The sequence below is a fragment of the Canis lupus genome, chromosome 20 (assembly GCF_011100685.1).
Source record: "Canis lupus familiaris isolate Mischka breed German Shepherd chromosome 20, alternate assembly UU_Cfam_GSD_1.0, whole genome shotgun sequence".
NCBI classification, from domain to species: Eukaryota; Metazoa; Chordata; class Mammalia; order Carnivora; family Canidae; genus Canis; species Canis lupus.
This window is the reverse complement of record NC_049241.1, coordinates 43758969-43775885: the sequence shown is the minus strand read 5'-3', so window position 1 is coordinate 43775885 and position 16917 is coordinate 43758969. Positions and strand designations below refer to the sequence as shown.

General features: G+C 46.6%; 1 protein-coding gene across 1 annotated transcript in view; it reads left to right on the top strand.

Moving 5' to 3' along the window:
* Positions 1 to 16917, top strand: part of EXOSC7 (exosome component 7) — a 35954-nt gene that overhangs the window by 11322 nt on the left and 7715 nt on the right. The window contains exons 4-5 of the mRNA XM_038566692.1: positions 7016 to 7181; positions 13430 to 13500. Of these exons, the coding sequence (XP_038422620.1) occupies positions 7016 to 7181; positions 13430 to 13500 (237 nt within the window). The remainder of the gene's footprint in view (positions 1 to 7015; positions 7182 to 13429; positions 13501 to 16917) is intronic.

Here is a 16917-nt window from a genome sequence, read left to right as displayed (position 1 = left end):
TGTGTGCACCTTTTCAGCATAGGTGCTAACCCCCGTTTATATAGTGAGTTAGTCTTTCAGACTCAAAGTTTGGTCCTTGGAGTGCCTGGGTCGCTCAGTTAGTTAAATGTCGACTCTTGATTTCAGTTCAGGTCGTGATCTCAGGGTCGTGGGATTGAGTGACGTGTTGGGCTCCATGGTGGGTATGGAGCCTGCTTAAGATCTTGTCCCCCACTCTACACACACGCACACTAAATAAATAAAATAAAAAGAAGTTGGTCCTCACAACATTGCTATGAGAGAGACGACCAATGGAGTTGAGGGTGGGTAGGTGAAATTCCCCAGGGTCATAGAGCTGGAAATGCCAGCTCAGATTTCTCCCAGTCTAAGTCTTTGCTTGTTCTACTTCATGCAGTCTGCAGAAGCCAGCTTTCCAGGGGTATTGTGCTCAGAGTTCTGAGAATGTATCTGCATTTAGCTTTCCGGCCAGTTTCCTTCCAGCACATTCCTACAGCCTGCCCTGCAAGACCCCCCCCCCCCCCCCCCCCCCCCCCGCCAGGCAATCTCCTCTCCTGGTTGGACCTGGCTGCTCTCACCAGTCTGAGTCATCCAATGGGACTGGCCCATCCTTTAAGTTTCTGTGACCTTGTTCAGGCCTCCAACTTATCCCATTGCTCTTGGTGGCAGAAAAATGCCTCTTCTGGCCTTGATCTGCCTAATTCAGTGCAGTAAATGGTCACTGAGGGGCAGGCAAAGAACTGTAATTTGTTTCTCTTTTTCACCTCTTCGTTATCTTCTACCTCCTTCACTTAGGCAAACCACAGATAGCCCAACCACACCTAAGGGAAGGTGTTGCCCTCAGATGCTTGGTATAGGGGACACAGTTCATTGTGGCTCTGTGTCTGAACATGACTCCAGTTAGCCTGCTGCTCTTGTTCCTTTCTTATCCCAGCTGTAAAGGGAGGGTGGCTCCAGGATGGGAGGAGGCCAAGATCTGCCTTCTAGGAGTAGCCCTCCTGGCCATACACGGCTGCCTGCTCCTTTCTTTTGTCCCTTTTTAAGTCTCAGGAGACCCCCAGCAGGCCCAGAAGCTCCAGTTCCCAAGGAGTTCTGACTCTTTCAAAATGAATAATCGTAAGGTGGCATGCCTTAGTGTCTTCGAGTGGCTTGGTTAATGTGATCAGTCTAGCAGGTAGAACTGATGTAGTTTTTGAATATGTATAGGGGAGGTTTAGTGGGGTGAGATCTGGAGCTGATGGCCAAGAAAGAATTCTTAAGATGTCTTTCGTACAGAATGGTAGGTTTTATTAATGCCGGGGGATAGGACCCATGGGCAGAAAGAGCTGCTGCTGCTGCCAGCTGCCCTCTGCTGCCCCTGGATTGTGAGGAGTAACTGATTATATACTTTGAGGTTGGGGAAAGTAAAGATAAGGGAAATTCCAAGAGGATCTTCATATGCTAAAGAAGATTCACCTAATACTGGAGGCCTTGCTATTGTCAAACTAAGGTTGATTTTCCCACTAGCAAGGCATTAACATTAAGACATTTAGGAGGGGATCCCTGGGTGGCGCAGCGGTTTGGCGCCTGCCTTTGGCCCAGGGCGCGATCCTGGAGACCCAGGATCTAGTCTCACGTTGGGCTCCCGGTGCATGGAGCCTGCTTCTCTCTCTGCCTGTGTCTCTGCCTCTCTCTCTCTCTCTCTCTCTCTGTCATAAATAAATAAAAATTAAAAAAAAAAAAAGGACATTTAGGAGCTTCCTGGAGGAACCTTATACTCTGCCTTCCTCAAATATTTGTCAATGGGCTGCAGGTTGTATGGACATTTAATTTTATCTACATTTCCTTCTGCCTTTGTTTACCACATCAGAATCACCATGAGAGATTCACAAAATCTTGTATTCCTACAGAGGAGGGAGATGTTGATTTACCAGGCACTGCTGGCTGCCACCTTTATTGGAACCTCATCTGAGTCTTCAAAGAGCAACTCTGAATTGCACAAACAAACCCTTTTATTCTCATCCAGTGAACAGGAAGGGCTTCTGGACCTTTATGGCTGTGCCCAGCACTAAGGGGGATACCTTCCAGCCCCTCTGCTAGAGAACCCAATGCACTCACCCACCCATAGGCTGAAGCAGAGGTGGTATTCAGCTGGAGGATAGTAGTCGGGGTGGTGTGGGGTTGTCAGTTTGAGCCCAATGTGACTTAGCAGTAACTTCCAAAGTTTAATCATTTACATTCCCAGTGATTAGAGAGGTCTCAGAAAACGAACTGCTTTTCTGCTAACTCATTCTACTTCACTAGGAATAATACTTGGCACCTGAGCTAGATGTTGCCTCCCTCCCCTATAATATTCCCTATGTCTTGGGAGTGCTGCTCTTTGGGGCAGGTACCCAGCTGCGCTGACCCTGGCCCCGTCCCGGTGGAGTAGTAAAGACTTGGGGTTCCTGAGCACTGCCCGGGAGATGCCTGGCAGCACACACAACTCAAACTGGGAACAAACTGGGACCTTCTAATTCTTGTCTCCTGTCTTTGGTTTGTTAGCTGTAACTTGAGAACAGGCTGTTTTAAATAAGAACTTTGAAACTTTGGGAAAATATGGTTTCCATCTGAGGCCCAGAGGAGGGTTAAGAATTTAGGGAGCTGGTATGTCACTCTGGGCTACCACTAGGTGGCGGTCCATCTAGTCTCTTTGTAGCTCAGACACCATGTTGATGGGGGAGTATCAGGAGGAATGGTTTAGCCTCTTCTAGAGGCTTCGGGGCTTTTCACTGGGGCAGTTGAGAACATTTTTCATTCATAGACTTTTCAGTGTGCCCAGCAGTTGCCACTTCCCTATGGGATCTTAACTACTTTTCATTGTGATCACTCGTATTTATCACTCATATTGAACCAGAAGCTTCCAGCCCTGCATTGGTAAATGGAGCCATTGATCTCTGTTCCTTACTGCTTAGTGCTGCTTAAAGGGGATACTGTTAGTGCCTAGTGGGCTGGGGTGGTGGGGGATAAAGCAACAAGCAACCTGCAGAAGTCAGTTGAAGCTAGCTATACTCTGGAAGTCTTCAGAACTAATTAACTCTTACAGAAACTTCAATCAAGGGCTTACAATGAAAAGCTCAAAGTGTGCGACTGTCCCTGTTCCCACTTAGAGGGAAGCTTTTGCAGGTTCAGGAATGAGCACCTGTACACCTAGGGGAATGGGAAGAATTGGGGCATGCTGCAGGGCTAGATGACTGACCAGTGGTCTGGTAAGGCCCAGAGTTAGCCTGCCCCACAGACCCACTGAGTCATTTTTTTCTGCCATAGTCCTGACCTGATTCGGCTGTAAGACTCCAAGGATTTGCAGGCTAGATTGATCCCAGAGGAAACAATGGGTCTAGTGTGTGAAGTCCTGTCCCAGGTAGACATGTCCTTGATCTCACCCTATCCTAGTTAAACCAGAGAAGTCCCAAGCCAGAGGAGCAGAGTAGAGGTGATGAGTCAGGAGGGGTGGAGAACTGGGAGGGGCAGCGTTCCCAGGATTTTTACTAGTTTATCTGCTCAGTAAGCAGTTTCCCCACAGCCCCAGAAGAGGGGTTGGGTCATACTTTATGAGGGATCTGAATTGGTTTTGGCAGTTGTAGATACAGAAAGAACTTGGTTTTATGTCCCAAGTGTAAACTCTGCTACTGAAAGAATGTACTGTGATACCTCTGAGCAGGGGCTGATTTATCATCCTGTGTGCACGTTCTCTCTTTCTAAACTTTGCATTTAATAGAGAAGCCTTTTATATAGGACTCCTTTGGTCTGCATTCTTGACTACAGTATTTGTGGTCTAGTAAGAAGTCCCAGGACCAGAGCATCCATTCATTACCTTGACTCACATTAGGTTATATAAGCCAGACATGCCACATAACACATTCGGTGAGAGTCCACTGCTGCCTAGCAGGTAAGGGCCGGGCTGCCTGGGTTGGAATTTTAGCTCCGCAGTCACTAATTGTGTGAGCTTGGACAAATTATATAACCTTCCTGAGACTCAGTTCCGTTTTCTCTAAAATGGGCTCAGAAATAGTGCCTACCTCAAAGGGTTGTTAGGAGTATTGAGTGAGCTAGTATATTTAAGATGCTAAAAGTGTCTTCAAGCACATAGTAAACATTCAAAAGAGCTGTTAAAGTTTTTCTCCTTGTAAAATGAGAAAGTTGGACCATGTGAAGTCTCCTTGTTCTCCCATAGGTCAGAACCCACTTGTGAGATATTTCACTAACAGTTTGTTTTCAAATGTGAGTTAAAATGCCTTTAGATGGGCTAGAAAGTTTGTCAGAGTCCCCATCACTGCCTGTTAATCACTGGTAGCTCTTTGTTCAGAGCATGTGCTTATCTGGCTGGACCCCTGTGGGCATTTGGTTTCTTGTCCTCCGACATGGTCTCTGAGGTCCTTTTCCAGGTCTGCATCTCTCTCTCCACCTCTACCAAGAAGTGTCCTTGTGCTAGGAGCATCCCTAGTGATGGGTGGGGGGGAACCCTCAGTTCTCTATCCCAACCCTACTCTTCATCCTTTGTTAGAATATGGGGTCTCTGACTTTTTTCATGTTACCTGAAGTTTTGTGCCCCTACCCCCTCCCAGCCCTGACAATTTCCTTCCATTTTTCCAGCCTCCTCCCCAGAGGCACTCCAAGGCTTAGGCACCATCCAGACACAAGAACTTTCCACGGTCTCATGAGCCTCTAAACCTGCCTCTCTGCCTGGCTACCAGCTATGCTGAAAAAATAGTGTGTTTAAAGAAAAAACCTTTAGAATAGGAAAAATTCCCACTTTAAATTAGTTCAGTGTCAAAAAACCCCCAGTGGGGCATGGTTTTGTGCGTAGATTAATTTAGCCATTTGGACCTGAGAAGTTCTATAAGCTATCCCCTAGGGCTGTAAAAGAACGAATACATCATCCCCGAGTAAATTAATTAGTGCCCCCCCCCAGGAGGGTGTGGCCCGCAGCAGTCAGGAAAAAGTACACGTTGTAAGCATAAGCACCTCTGGCTGGATTTGTCTACTCAGATCTATATAGATGTGTTTTTAAACACTTAAAAGATGGATCTTAATATTGATTACTTAGTGCATAAATTAGAAACAGCTTTTGTTTTGCTGGCTGTGCAAAATTATTGAATTGATTCTTGGTAACTTGATTATTTCACCACAAATGAGCTGCTTTTCATGGCTCAGTGCCTGAGTCCCACAGAAGCAGTGAGGGAACACTGAGGCTGCTGTAGGGGTGAAGTTTCTCTTAGGGATTTTAAGTTGGGACTCTGCTGGCTAATAGTGCTAAGGGAAGGCTATATAACTAGAGAAGCAAAGTTACTATATAGTGGACACTCTGTCTCAGGGGCCATCCTTACACCTATAGTAGGATGACATAAGGGATATTTAAATATATTAGGTGAGATTTCTTTCAGCATTACACAGGGGTGGGCATAGCCTAGAGCCTTCACATGGGTTTTGCTTTGCATGGAATCCCCCTACCTGTCTGCAGCCTGACCGACATGTGCTCACATTCGGGTTTGAGGTTTCCTGTAACCCCCAACACTGGTCGACATCCTCCCCAGCCCCACTGCTGCTGTTTTCTCCCTGTCATGAAGTTCTCCCTGATTTTGGGACATTGCCAACTTAGGGCCTTCATCTGCCTTTTGTTCAGGTTCTCCTTCTCCAGTGCCTACTGTAGAGCTGGTACCTTCTGGATGAGTGAGTGCATGGACCAGAAAGCTTCAGTATGTGATTTTGTAGAGAACATTGTGAAACAGCTGGTGTCTTACCTTTCTGGACCTTATTCATTACAGTAACATGATTACTGGACTGTTAACTTATGTCAGATGTATTGAGGGTTTTTATTAAGCCAAAACCCTTAAAAATTTCCCATTAAATGGGAATGTTGTGGGATCCCTGGGTGGCTTAGCGTTTTGGCACCTGCCTTTGGCCCAGGGCGTGATCCTGGAGTCCCAGGATTGAGTCCCAGGATCGAGTTCCGCGTCGGGCTCCTTGTGTAGAGTCTACTTCTCCCTCTGCCTGTGTCTCTGCCTCTCTCTCTCTCTCTCTCTCTGTGTCTCTCATGAATAAATAAATAAAATCTTAAATAAATAAATAAATAAATAAATAAATAAATAAATAAATAAATAAATGGGAATGTTGCTTAGGGCAGCAAATGTTGATAACTGTTCCTTCTTTGTTGAGATAATTGGGCATATGATTCAAGAGGCCGGGGTACCTGCCTTTGGCTTGGGTTGTGATACTGGGGTCCACATTGCATTAGGCTCCCTGCTCAGTGGGGAGCCTGCTCTCCCCCCCCCCCCGCCTCTCCCTCTGCTTATGCTCTCTCAAATAAATTAAAAAAAAAAAATTCAAGAGGCCAAATGGAAAAGGTTTTCCTCTTGAAAAAACAGCAAATAAAGTAAAAGGAATAATCTGATATTTAATCAGCTGGTAGCTTTTCTCTCTCATTTCACTTTCCTGCTATTCAGTACAGTGATAGCTAAAGTGTGTAATAGAACTAGCATACCGTCATACAGATCTTCTAAATCATTCTGGGAGGGTCACTGTGCTTACGGTGTGGTTTTGGTTTTGAGAGTTTCGGGGTGCATTCTAAGGCTATGCAAACCCAGGATGGTGTACATAATTTGACCCCTTTATAACCAGACTGCTTGACTCCCTAGGCCTCCTGGCTTCCTGGGCCTGCCTGAGGGAAGTATTCCACTCTCCAGAGAGTTCGTTATTGCTGCCAAGGTTCGCTTAACTATTGTTCTCTTGTTTCTCTTTGGATAAAGATGGCTTCTGTTAGAAGTGGGGGCTGGGGGAACCCCCATCATGTACACTGACAAATCCAGGGCACAGTGCTTACTGATCTGGCTCACTGCGCGTGTCTGGAGGGTGGACGAGTAGCATCCTTGCCTACTGCAGTGACTTTCCCTATACCACTGACCCTTCCATCTTTCCACAGGGAGACTGGAACAAAGCCTTGTGCCTTCACTCTTTGTATTTGAAAAGACTCACTCACCTTTTCTGTTGCCTCTCTATGTAGTTCAGCCAATGCTACCCCTGAGTTTGAAGGCCGAGGAGGTGATGACCTTGGCACAGAGATTGCTAACACCCTCTACCGGATATTTAACAACAAGAGCAGCATTGACCTGAAGTCCCTCTGCATTAGTCCCCGGGAGCATTGCTGGATTCTCTATGTGGATGTGCTGGTACGTATCACGTTGCTGTACTGGCCACACTGTCTGCCTCTGCTGGAGGCCAGTTGGCCTACTTTCCTGCTGGTGCTTTTTTCCTCTTCAAGTGGATGAAGTTCCTTCAACTTTCAGCTTCCAGGGGAAGATTAGACTGAAAAAACATGATGTCCTATAATAAATTTTTATTTTATTTTATTTTTTTATTTTTATTTTTTTCTATAATTTTTAAAATTAAATATAATGCACATACCATAGCATACATATAATACCGTCCTATAGCAAAAATCACAAAACAGTCCTATCATGGTAGCACCTAAAATTACCCACTGGGTTTGTCAGGGAAGGAAAGAAAAATAAAAAACAAGAGATGCTCTCAAGATGGTATCAGATGGAGGTGACGGGCAGAAGTTAGACAAGTTGGTGTATTCTACTTGGAATGAGGATGAGCTTTTTTTAAAAAAAGATTTATTTATTTGAGAGAGAAAGTGCACACGCGTGTGCAGTGGGGAGGGGCAGAGGAAGAAGGAGAGAGAAACTCTAGCCGACTCCATGCTGAGTGCCGAGCCCTCTGTGGAGCCAGATCTCACGACCCTGAGATCATGACCTGTGCTAAAACCAAGAGTCGGAGGCTTAACTGACCACACCCCAAGGATGAACTCTTTATATGCATTTTCATGTAGACCCTTTGGCTCTTTCATGAGCAGGCACTGCTGTCTTCCCCACTTACAGGTGAGGGAACTGAGGCTCGGAGAGGTACAGTGACCAGCCCAAGAGGTCTCAGCTTATGAGTAGTGGTGTCGGGGTCAAAGCTGCGTCTGTTTAATGCCAGTGCCTGCTCTTGATCTCACTAAGCCATCGTCCTTTGAAAGCACCCTGTAGCCCACCCGCTTTGTGTCCCTGGCTTCCTGAGGGCGGACTCTGAGACCCTGCCTCCTCCTCTGATTCTGCTCCTACAGGAGCCTCTCTGGTCCAGTCTGCCATTTCCTTCCTGGTGTCTTCCCTCCCAGATGCTCTGCAGCCTGCTTCTGGGCACTGGACAGTAATTTCTCATACTGCTGGCACTAAATTCGCCACTTGCTTGTTCATGTAAGGATAGACTCTTGTTGGATCTATTTTATTCCTTTTAGTTAAGTTTTATGAACCCGGAGATTAGTGACTACATCTTCTACTTTAGATTGAGGTCACAAGGCTAAACCATTGACCCAACAGATCCTTTAATGATTCTAAAGATAAAGCAGATTTTGTGGACTGAGAGTGAACTTGGTTATGAGGAGCAACCTGGCTTGTCTCTAAGTGTTGGCCCTGTATGAAACAGGGCAGGACTTTCTGGATCCTTTTTCTTTTTCTTTTTTTTTTTTTTAAAGATTTATTTATTTGACAGAGAGACCTACAGAGAGAGAGAGAGAGAGAGAGTGCACAAGCGGGGAGAGCGGCAGGCAGAGGGAGAAGCAGACTCCCTGATGAGCAGGGAATCTGACACGGGGCTCAATCCCAGGACCCCGGGATCACAACCTGAGCCGAAGGCAGACCCTAACCGACCAAGCCACCCGGGTGCCCCTCTAGATCCTTTTAAATTAATTTGATAATGGATGAAGTACAACTAGCCAAAAGATAGCAGTGGTGATCATTGTCCAGCAGGTTAGGGTTGTTCTGGATGCTGGCCCTAGTGGGTAAAAATAATGAAATGACAAAGTCCGTTTGCTTTTCCTCACCTCCAATAAGTGGGATGTACCTTTTCATGCAGTTCTACCAAGCGGTTAATTTTTTAAATTCTGGTTTTGAGGAGGCAGGAACTGGCAACCTACAATCCCTACTGAATAAGAGGCAGGTTTCTTAGCTACCTGGGGATGTGCAGGCCCACTGTGTGAATTGCAAGGTTCTACCCTGTGTCTGAAGAACATTATATCTTTTCCTTTCTCCCAAAAAAGCTGAAGACACGAGGGTTGTGGTGCATGGCACTTGTCCTCTGGTGATCCTGCTTTTGTTCCTTGTCTGTATTTGTGCACACTCGTGGTTTTGTAGGAGGCTGGCCCAGTGAGGGGTCCTGATGTGTGGTTTAGTCAAGAGGCCTGTTCTCTCAGTGTAGGCTTTTATAAAACGGCTGAAGATTGGGACGTTGTCTCAGCTTAGCACCAGCGCCCTCCCTCCATGGGCAGAAGACAGATGGTAAGCAGGTGTCTGAATGGTACACTGTGTCCCTGTCATCTGCAGACCTTTCTTTTAAGACTCCTTGCATTTGGATTTCTTCTCTAGTATTTTTTCCTCAAGGCTCTATTTGTTTTGGAAATAAGACATAAACTTTTGGAATGTTGTCATCCTCAGAAAAGTTTTCTGAGGGGCACTTGGGTGGCTCAGTGGTTGAGCGTCTCTTTGGCTCAGGTCGTGATCCTGGGGTCTTGGGATTGAGTCCTGCATTGGGCTCCCTGCATGGAATCTGCTTCTTCCTCTGTCTATGTCTCTACCTCTCTCTGTGTGTCTCTCATGAAATCTTTAAAAAAAAAAAAGAAAGAAAAAAGTTTTCTAAAAGCCAGTGTTTGCTTTCAGCCTTGATGGGGATGTGCTTTGTGCATGCAAGTTGGAGGTTTGTCTTGGGACTAAATTTTTATCTTACATCTAAAAATATATGGAATACATGGAGTCCATGTTTGAAGCAAGATGGTAGAAATCCAGTCTTGTTACAGGAATTAAAAAAAAAAAAAAAAAAAGAATGAATCTCAGTTTATTTTTTACCAGTTGGTCTGGATAGTCCTTAAGCAGAGCACATCTTTCAAACAAATACTCACTGGGCAACTGTCCTTGTTTTCATGCTTTTATTATAGGTACATTTACTATTCTAGTCAGATGTTCCCCCTATTTCCAGTATTATTATTATTATTATTTTTTTTTTTACCTCATTTGGCTTATGAGAGTAGAAATGTAACTTCCTGGAAATGTCACCCTTCTTTGCTCTTCGTACTTCTTTTTCTTTTAATATTTTATTTATTTATTCATGAGAGACACAGAGAGAGAGGCAGAGACACAGGCAGAAGGAGAAGCAGGCTCCATGCAGGGAGCCCGATGTGGGACTTGATCCTGGAACCCGGATCACACCCTGGACCAAAGGCGGGCGCCAAATGGCTGAGCCACCCAGGTGTCCCGCTCTTCGTACTTTAGTGTCATGGTTTTTACTCTATGTGGGATACCTTTTAGGACTTTGTCACACTGGCAGTGTGTAGGCGACCTTTGGTGGGGAGATCAGTCACAAGGCTGTCATGTGATGATCCCTGGGAGTAGTGATGAGGGACTGGCACATGGTCCATGGAGCTGGGCCTGGGGAGGACAGAGAGAGTGGGGGAGTGACTGCAGCACCTGGCAGCTGGCTGTGTGTTGTGCCAGGAGGCATCCAGCCCGAGTGTCTGAGAGGATGTTGAGAGGAAGTCCGGGAGAGCAGGTGTTTTGTGGGGAGACATGTTTTCTCCTTTTGCTTCCTAGCAGTGTGTTTTGGAGGTTTGCCTTATGAAAAGAAAGCCCTCATCCCCAGAAGGCCAACAGAATAAGTTGTGTTGTTCCCCTAAAAGAACATTCTAGGGGATCCCTGGGTGGCTCAGTGCTTGCCTTTGGCCCAGGACGTGGTCTTGGGGTCCCGGGATTGGGTCCCGCATCAGGCTCCCTGCACAGGGCCTGCTTCTCCCTCTTCCTATGTCTCTGCCTCTGTGTGTGTGTGTGTGTGTGTGTGTCTCATGAATAAATAAATATAATTTAAAAAAACAAAAAACAAAAAACCAACATTCTAGAATCTGTGCACCTGACAGGGATGTGATTGTGATTGTGTGTATCCTTTTCTTCTCCAGTTCTGCTCCTTTCCCACCTATGTTACAGGAGGTATTTTTGCCCTGGAGAGGGCAGACACCCATGTCCTGCTCCAGGACCACAGCCCAGGCCCTCTGTAACACAAGTCATCCCGCACCTCCTGTTCTCCCCTGGCTTGTCTGGGCCTATTCTCAGATGCGTTCAGGCTGCTTTGGGTGTCCACGTTGCACCCACTGTCCCCTGCTTCCTGGTTGTACCACTGTGTATAGCAGGAAGATTCCTGCTAGGCTGCACCTGCTTGGCAGCAAGAGAGGAGGCTAGGGTCTTTGAGCCCATTAAGTGCTGGGAATGGTGAGGACATGATCTCGTTTAGTCCTTGCAGTCATCCCATAGAGAAGCAAAGCTTTGCTCTACTGATGGAGAACCTGAAGCTCAGAGGGCACATGGCCAGCAAGTGGCAGACCCACACTGCCAGACCTGGGTTACCCCATTGTATGGCGCACCAAGAGGAGCCTGAGTGGGCACACCTGAGGCCTGGATTGAGCTCGTCCTTTGCACCCCAGGGAGGAAGGTAGGCCAGCTGGCACCTGCCCTTTGGGCAGATCGGGTTTAGCATTCTGCCCTCTTGATTTCCTCTCTTGCTGATAAGCCAGAATGTTGAAAATCAAAGTTTGTAGTAGGCCACTGTGTCATGAGCAGGAGGGCTTCTGTGCCCCTAGCTGCCAAGAAAGGGGGGGTGATGTGTTCTCCAGGGTCCCTTCCTGTAGGGAGACCAGACCCCCCAGCTGCTAGAGCAGATGTCAGCATTTCCCTTGGACCTTCTTTGCATGAAGCAGGCACTGTGGGACAGCAGAGTGTGAGACAGTGGTCTTCAGCCCTGGCTAATCATCAGGACCATCTCAAGTCTGGAGTAAAATGCACACACCAGAATGTCACTGTGCATGTTTCATAAGCTCCCCAGGTGATTCTGATGCACAGCCAGGGTTAGAGACCTCAGCTGTCAGTGATGCAGATGGAAAACGTGCAGCACACTTCCTCAGAAAGTCTGTGAAGATGGCAACGGGGAAACGAAGGCACAAGCCAGTATTCTTTAGAAGCACTCAGCTCATGCTTACTGTGTGCTAGACACACTTCTAAGGGCTTTACAAATATGAACTCATTCAGCCCATGTAACAATTCTGTGAGATGGTTGTGATTTTTACCCTCTGTGAGGCAGAGAGAGGTCAAGTAGCAGCCAGCTGACCAGCAAAGACAGAAATCCTAGCAGTCTGACTCAGGAGTCCAGCCGGAGCTCTTTGCTGTGTGGCAGTCTGTGTCTGAACCATGTGGAGAAGAGGTAGTCCCCTGCTAGGCCAGTGAGCTGCAGTTACAAAGTCAGATGGTAACATGGGTTGGGGGTGCGGGTGGGGGTGGGGGTGTCCTGTTTTAATGAGCATAATTCTGCCGTGCTGTGGGAACAGCGGCGTCTGCATAAAGAGCAGTTAGAGATGAATGTGATGTGTGAAGGAGACACACCAGGTATGATTGTCAATTCTGAGTGGAATTTGGAAGGCCCAGGCTTAGGCTGCCTGCTTTCTGTAAGTACCCACAAGGCTGTTTCTTCATGGCAGTCCTTCTGCTGGGCCCTGACGAGAAAGGACTGGACAAACTTGACAGGGTCCAGCCCTCAGGAGAGGAGATAGACTCTAAGCAAAAGCATAAGAGACTACATGACTTTTCTTTCTACATGTGACTAATTCTCCTTCCTTTCTTGGGGCCACCTAGTTGGCTTTGTTCCATAGCCTCAGATCAAGGCATCACTGAAATGAGGACAGAAGGATGTGTCACCTTCCACTTAATATCAGGCTCTGACCTTTCCTGCTGAATGAGCATGCATAAGCACAGTCCATGCTATTGCTCATGGGCAAGAACTTGGTTTTTAGTCTACTGAATGTGCAGCATGGTGTTTGGTCCATGTTCGAGCATTGGCTATGCGTTGGTAATTACACATAGGAGGTAACCACAGTCATAACTGTGAGCCTGGTGGCAGCTGCAGCATCAGTGGCCGCCCTGACTTAACCTGTTTGGAGGCCAAGTTTATGTCAGCACAGGGGAGAGTCACGCTTGCAGTGCAGTAAGGAGCCATTTGGGACCAAATAAACATGATCATTTCCTCCTTGAATGCAGATCCAACTGGCTAGGGGGCCAGTTAAGAGGTCACCCACCACAGGTGGGGGCCTGAGTGGTAGACCCATAGCCCGGACCAGTGGTGACCTCACTTGTGGGGCGTAGGCCAGCACAGCTGCCAAGGTGTCTCTTGCAATGAGAGTGAATGCACCAAGCGTCCTCCAGGACAGCTTCCACATGTTCTTCTCTTTGTTTTGTGAGCACTTGGTCAGTGTTTCGTAGGAACCGGTATCCTTTAACTGAGATGGTACTTAGAGCAAGAAGTGACGTTTGCTTTTCCTCCCTGCTTCACTTCCTGCCTCCCTTAGCTGCTGGAATGTGGTGGGAATTTGTTCGACACCATCTGCATTGCCGTGAAGGCTGCTCTCTTCAACACAAGGTAAGTCTTCCTGGGAACAGCCCCGCACAGAGCCTGAGCAGACACTTATGATGAAACACTTGGGACAGGTGAAGCTCTCAGCACGGGAAGGTAATGAGGGGCTTTAGCATGAAACATGGTGGCACTTCATGGTAAGCTCCAGGTGCGTATATTTCTCTATTTGTTCTTTATGTTATTTTCATAAGTAACCATGTCTCATGTAGAAAAATACCAGGGAACCACAGACAAGCAAAAAGAGTGGAAAGCAACCACAGATTAACTGTGAGATTATTGGATAAAACTGCTCAGGAGCATGAGTTTTGCCTGTTGTGTAGCCTGCTAGATCCCCAGCACCGTGAGCAATGCCTGACACATAGTAAATGCTCACATATTCCTTGACTGGACACAGGAATGTTCTGAAAGCAGGACAGCAGCCTACTCTTGGGTTTAAGAGCAGGAAATGGTTCTGCCACTGTGGTTCAGCTTCCCAACCAGCTGTGTGCAAGGGACATGGCATTAAGCAGTTTAGGAGCTGGCATTTCCTCTGACTGATCATACAGACTTCTCCTCTTCCTTTTTTTTTTTTTTTTTAAGATTTTATTTATTTATTCATGAGAGACACACACAGAGAGAGAGAGGCAGAGAAGCAGGCTCCATGCGGGGAGTCTGATGTGGGACTTGATCCCAGGTCTCCAGGATCACACCCTGGGCTGAAGGTGGCACTAAACCACTGAGCCACTTGGGCTGCCCGACATCTCCTCTTCTATGCACCAGCTTCTTGAAGGAAAGTTGGCAGCATTTGAAAATAAATATGCGGGGCAGTCTGGTTGGCTCAGCAGTTTAGCACCGCCGTCAGCCCAGGGCATGATCCTGGGGACCCAAGATCGAGTCCTGTGTCAGGCTCCCTGCATGGAGCCTGCTTCTCCCTCTGTCTGTGTCTCTGCCTCTCTCTCTCTCTCTGTCTCTCATGAATAAATACATTAAAAAAATCTTTTAGGGCAGCCCCGGTGGCGCAGCGGTTTAGCGCTGCCTGCAGCCCAGGGTGTGATCCTGGAGACCCTGGATCGAGTCCCACGTCAGGCTCTCTGCATGGAGCCTGCTTCTCCCTCTGCCTGTGTTTCTGCCTCTCATTCTTTTTCTCTCTCTTTTTTTTTTTTTAATTTTTATTTATTTATGATAGTCACACAGAGAGAGAAAGAGAGAGAGGCAGAGACATAGGCAGAGGGAGAAGCAGGCTCCATGCACCGGGAGCCTGATGTGGGATTCGATCCCGGGTCTCCAGGATCGCGCCCTGGGCCAAAGGCAGGCGCCAAACCACTGCGCCACCCAGGGATCCCTCTCTCTGTGTCTCTATGAATAAATAAATAAAATCTTTAAAAAAAAAATCTTTAAAAAAAAAAAAAATCTTTTAAAAAAAGAAAAAAATATATTTGGGCCAGGATTTTCATGCCATAAGAGAGCTTACATTAACGGAATGGGGGTCCTAGGGTATAGAACATGAAAATTAGAGACTTCTAGGGCATAGTCTAAGGAATTAATTGGATAAATGAGCAAGGGTATTATTTCTAGGGTGTTCATTGCAGCTTCTTTGTAATGGTAAGAAGTTAGGAACAGCCTGAGTATCCTAACACAGGGGATTGAACTCTGCCCAGCAGCCTATTTAGGGGTTTGTTAATACAGAAAACCAGACACTAACCATGATCCTCTCATCTCATTTGTTTTGTTATATTTTACTTTTGGCAGTTCTTATGAATATGTCTGGATGGATGGATAGATAGATATGTATATCCCCAAATGGACATTGTGATGATTTTCTAGTGCTCCTATTATAGGTGACTTAATATTTATCTATATTTTAGAGGTCTTCTATGGTACATTTAGACTACCTGTGTTATTCAAAGGGAAGTTAAATAAATTTAAGTCCGACATTGCAGGATGGAATATTTGCTGAGAATGAAAGCTGTATAAGTCCCCCACCCTGAGCAATGCCACTAGACTTGGGGCTGAGATCAGTCAGGAGGTGGGCCTAGTACTCGTGTCCACAGTGGGGCCCAAGCACCTATGCCATTGCAGCAGCCTGTGCTGGGGTTATATTGGAGAAGAAAGGAAGTTGCCATCTGTTGTGCCTTGAGCTTCAGAAATCACTACCCATCTGCCAGCTGGTTTCCATGGGCACTAGGAAAAGGAAAGAGTAGAACCAGACAGGCTGTTTAGCTGTGGGGGAAGTGTTGGGCAAACTGTACATCAGGATGGTGAAACCCAGCTGCTCAGGTTGGGGAGGACACCTGTTGTGGGCATAGCCATCAGTCTCCTCCCCAGAACAAGAACAGCCCTACTGTAGCAAGGAATGTGGCTATGTGAGGTATTGGGTCCTGGTACATGGAAAGACGTTTTGGAGAATCCATGTCATTTAGAAGAGGAAAGGCCATTCTCAGCCCTTCAGCTGAACCAGGTTGGGGCCAAAGTATTAGGAAGATGTGTGTGTGTGTGTGTGTGTGTGTGTGTGTGTGTGTGTGTGTTTGCATACACTCATTTTTTAACGTACCAGTCAGAATTCAAACTGGTTACCTGACTTGCTCAAATAGAATGTTACTTAATACTTAACACCTAGGTGCCCCTGACATGGAGGCTTTGAGCTAGGGCAGACCCTAGCAGGACCCCTTGGTTCCTGCAGACATTCCCTGGCTGCAGCTCATCTGCTGTGGATGTGGCCTTGTGTAGGGACAGCCAGCAGGGCTAGACTCATAGAGAGCTTTTGTTAGAGGAGCAAGGCAAAGCACCAACACTGTTTCCATTACGTAGCTGAAAGGACCATCTCTTCCTTCCTGACTCCTCTATCCCAGATGGGGATGGATGGACTCTACGGGTTAAATGTGTTTTCCAGCACCCAGCTCAAGAAACAGAATGTTGCCAGCCCTACCCCCCAGAAGCACTCTCACTATCCACCCCCATGCAATCATTACAGCCACTGAGGATAACCATTGTCCAACAGTAGAATGGTTTTGTACTTGATATAAATGAAATTACACAGTGAGTTCTCTTTTGTGTCTGCTTCATTCACTGAGCATTATGTTTTGAGACATCTGTATTGTAGCCTGTAGTCATAGTTTGCTTTATGCTGCATGGTGGCCCATTGTGTGACTGTGCCACAATTTATTTATCCATTCTACTGTGGATGAGCATCTGGGTAGTTTCCAGGTTTTGGCTATTCCAAACATGAACATTTTTGTATTTTTCTTGCACATATTTACCCACTTCTGCTGGATACGAGTGAAAATTTTGGATCATGAGACATGGCTATGTTTGGTTTTAGTAGGTACTGCAAAACAGTTTTCTAAAGTGCTTTTACTAGATGGTACTCCCACCAGCATTGTATAAGCGTTCCGGGTTGCTTCACATCTTTGCCAACTCCAGTTTTTTTGGGGGGCAGAAAGGGGT